This window comes from Antrostomus carolinensis, unplaced genomic scaffold (genome assembly GCF_000700745.2).
Source record: "Antrostomus carolinensis isolate BGI_N321 unplaced genomic scaffold, ASM70074v2 scaffold6941, whole genome shotgun sequence".
Taxonomy (NCBI): domain Eukaryota; kingdom Metazoa; phylum Chordata; class Aves; order Caprimulgiformes; family Caprimulgidae; genus Antrostomus; species Antrostomus carolinensis.
The window spans coordinates 33,166-37,299 of NW_010296389.1; the positions used below are offsets into that span (position 1 = coordinate 33,166).

At 41.0% G+C, this 4,134-nt stretch overlaps 1 protein-coding gene across 1 annotated transcript in view; it reads right to left on the bottom strand.

Moving 5' to 3' along the window:
- Positions 1-4,077, bottom strand: part of UVRAG (UV radiation resistance associated) — a gene marked incomplete at its 5' end in the record, with an annotated part of 31,711 nt that extends 27,634 nt beyond the window's left edge. The window contains 3 exons of the mRNA XM_010178285.1: positions 2,104-2,178; positions 3,645-3,806; positions 4,060-4,077. Coding sequence (XP_010176587.1) covers positions 2,104-2,178; positions 3,645-3,806; positions 4,060-4,077 — 255 coding nt within the window. The remainder of the gene's footprint in view (positions 1-2,103; positions 2,179-3,644; positions 3,807-4,059) is intronic.
- Positions 4,078-4,134: the final 57 nt, after the last annotated feature.

Genomic DNA, 4,134 nt, shown 5'->3' on the forward strand with positions numbered 1-4,134 from the left:
TGGCTGCTCCTCCCTGGAAGTGTTGAAGGCCAGGCTGGATGAGGCTTTGAGCAACCTGGTCTAGTGGAAGGTGTCCCTGCTGCTGGCAGGGGGGTTGGAACTGGATGATTTTTAGGTTGGATCCCTTCCAACCCAAACCAGTCTGTGATTCTGTGATTGAGGTTTTCCTGGGCTCACCTCTCAAGGCTGTCAAGGTCCCTCTGGATGCCATCCCTTTCCTCCAGCATGTTCCCTGTCCTACTTCACTTTATTGTGCTACAGTACAATAGCTTTCAGGCTCCCACCTCTCTAATCACAGGTAAGTTCACATGACAGAAAACAGGAACTTGTGTTTAGCTCCAGATGGATCAAGCAATGGCTCAGAAGTGCATCTACAGTCTGTAGACAAAGAATCACAGAATGTCAGGGATTGGAAGGGACCTCGAAAGATCATCCAGTCCAATCCCCCTGCTGGAGCAGGAACCTCAATGAGATCACACAGGAAGGTGTCCAGGCGGGGCTTGAATGTCTCCAGAGAAGGAGACTCCACACCCTCCCTGGGCAGCCTGTCCCAGGGCTCCGTCACCCTCACTGGAAAGAAGTTTCTTCTCAAGTTGAAGCAGAACCTCCTGTGTTCCAGCTCACACCCATTGCCCCTTGTCCTACCATTGGGCATCACTGAGAAGAGCCTGGCTCCATCCTCATGACATTCGCCCTTAACATATTTATAAACATTAATGAGGTCTCCCCTCAGTCTCCTCTTCTCCAAGCTAAAGAGCCCCAGCTCCCTCAGCCTTTCCTCAGCAGGGAGATGCTCCACTCCCTTCATCATCTTGGTGGCTCTGTGCTGGACTCTCTCCAGCAGTTCCCTGTCCTTCTTGAACCGTGGGGCCCAGAACTGGACACAATATTCCAGATGTGGCCTCACCAGAAGATTATTTGTGTTCTGCATAGGCTATGACTTTATTTGCAACTCAGCAACAGAGCATGTCCAAGAATCAAAACTCAGATGTACTTTTAAACATTATGAGCTGGGAAGCAAGTCCTGACAACAAACAATCAGGAGAGAGGACAGTGTTACCACCACTGAATTCAGGCCCAGATTATTAAACCTGAAATAATAAAAAACTAGAATTACATCCTGCTTCAGTAAAACGGAGTTAACAGCACTAGGAAGCAGAATCTGAGCTATGTACCAAACCACCTACCATTTGAAGGATAACCATCAAAATCCCCAACACAGTTTGGAGGTTTGAGGGTTTTGCACACAGGGCCACCTTGTCCCTTGCTCTACTCTCCCCACATATGAATAGTCACCTGTGTTGTTGACTATAAAGCCATTGCTTCCATTTAAATCCCTACAAGACTGGACTTGTCAGTTGCAGCTAACGTAGAAATTGTAGCCACGTGTCAAGAGTAATTTTCTCTCCAATCAAGGACTCCTTACATAACCTAATATCCCAATCAGCAATTTGGGATTAAAAAAAATCCTGTCAACTGTGCTATTTATAATAGGTAAATTTAAAAACTTTTTCATCATTGATGTAGTAAACAGCATTGTCATGTAATTAATTTGGCTGCAGTCACAGTATTGGCTGGACAAGCACAAATACTACAGCTGAGCCTTTGGGGAAAAAAAACCCAAACAAAAAAACCCCCCAAAAAACCCAAGCAACCCCAAACACAGAGGCCAAAACAGCTGCAACAGAGTAAATAAATAGCTTCCCATTTAAAAGCTACAAAGTCAGGTTTTAAAAGTGATAACCAAAACTTCATGTGCTTTATATTTGCCATGAAAATGAGTCTTAACAGCCACAGCATTTTCAAAATGTTCTATATTTGATTGAAGCATCCGCCTCAAAGAATAAAGTCAAGGTTTATTTTCAGTAACCAGGGTTTTTTTTTGGACTTAAAATGTTCCACTTTAAGTCTTCCCAGAACAGCTTAGATGTCCATGCAACAGAGGTGAGGTAACAGTTTCTATCTGTCACGTCAAAAAAGTATTTCTCAAAACTAAGCATTTTCATGTTCTAAGCATCCAAGTGTGAAAAATTTAAGTTTAGAAGTCGAATTTCAGCTTGTCACCAGTGCTAACAAGCCAGAACAAATACAAGATACCCTTACCTTCTGTTCAAATGAAGCTCCATAATAACCATCATTGAGACCAAAAATAATCTCATTCGGGTTTCTCGCGTGTATCTGTAAGAAGAGAAGAAAATAAATCATTTTACAGTCAACTTACTGTGACTTCACCCTGCAAACGAGCATCAACTGCTCTGTTTGATAGTCCAATGCATTTTTTCAGCACCTGTAATTCTTGACATACACGAAACCTAAGAAAAAACTGCATTTAACAATAGAAAAAGCATGTGTTTCACAGCTTTAATAACAGTCCCTGAGTACATTCAGACACTCTACTTTGAAATCAGAAACAGCAGCCACAGCACCTTTCTTATTGTTGCTTTTCCAGCTGACGTAAATAACTAAGACACCAGGAAACTAATCAAAGAGATAAGTCTCCAGAGTAATTACCTTTCACTTGATATTACCTAAAATGATACTCAAAATTAGGCTTTTGTGGTCATAGTAGACACAAAATTAGTGTTCAGTATTATAGCCAATATCCTGCTACTAATGTCAGGAATATTATTTCAAATAAAATGTTGCACTACAGCATATTATTTAAGGAGCCATTTCTTCTGTCCAGTAAAAACAAAAATTAAAAGAAAGCTACAATCTGTTGCTGGGCATCAGTCTGTTGGTGGGAGGTGGGGAGTGACTACCTTTGCATCACTGATGTGTTGTCCTCCCTCCTTCACCTCTCTTTATTTTAATTTTTGCTTTCTCTGTACCTCAGCCTCTGAGTTTTTCCTCACTTTTGCTCCTCTGACTCTCTCCCAGCCCATCAGGGCAGGTGGTGTTGGCCAGGATCAATGCACCACAGAGCTAGAGCAGTTGTTCCCCATAAAGCTTTCTTCCCAGGTTTTGAAACATCCCCAAATTAAAATAAAATCATTTAGTTTAAAAGTGAGAAATAAATAATGATCTATTCTAAATAGATCCTATGATCTATTTATTGATCCTATGAGTCAAGCAATCAAAAAGCACCCAATGGAAATAGGAAAACCTAGTTGATTCAAAAGGCACCTTTTTTTGGTGGTGGTTTTAGTATTTAATATGAGTTTCTATTTGAACCACTTTCATTATAAGCTCCACGTTACAGAAAACATCTCACTTCTCTTTCAAAAAAAGAGATAAATATCAGAATTAAAACAGATTTTACACAGTAAGCTCCTTGGACTGAAGATCTTGAATGAGATGCCATGATTACAAGAATGGAGTAAAACTGCAATATACATAAACATTATGATCTATGTTCATTTAACTGTATGTACCATCATATTGATATTTCCTTGAAACAAGGCATTGCAATTTAAAGCCCCAAGTGCTAGCAGTATCATGTAAGCAGTGACAATGGTAACTTAAAAAATGTAGCTAGTCAAGATTTAAAGCTTTGGAGTAAACTAACATGAATCTCTGCAATCAGACTTTAAAATAAGCCCTGCAAACAAAATCATTTCCTTTCTCAGCATTCTATATATTTGTTCATCCAGATTTATTTTTTCCTTAAGTAAAAAGTTGAGAATAAACTGTTTTCCCATTACCTGCTGGCCCAAGTACTTCAATCCATCTAGATTGACCTTCCATTCAATCAAAAGCTGAAAGTGCTCCTTCTTGCCACCCCAGATCCTCACAACAAAACAAGAGACAGAGGTATCAAGACGATCAGGCATTATTCCAAAGTCCAGACTTCTCCATGTTGGATTCTGTAGGTATTCAAAGAGGAATTAAAAAAAAAAACTCAAACAAGCTGAAAGTAATCATAGAATCATAGAATGGTTTGGGTTGGAAGGGACCTTAAAGATCATCCAGTTCCAACCCCCCTGCCAGCAGCAGGGGGCCCCCTTCCACTAGACCAGGTTGCTCAAAGTCTCATCCAGCCTGGCCTTCAACACTTCCAGGGAGGAGCAGCCGCAGCTTCTCTGGCCAACCTGGGACACCGGCTCACCACCCTCACACCAAAGAATTTCTTCCTAATATCTCATCTAAACCTCCCTCTCCCCATTTAGAGCCATTTCCCCTTGTTCTATCATT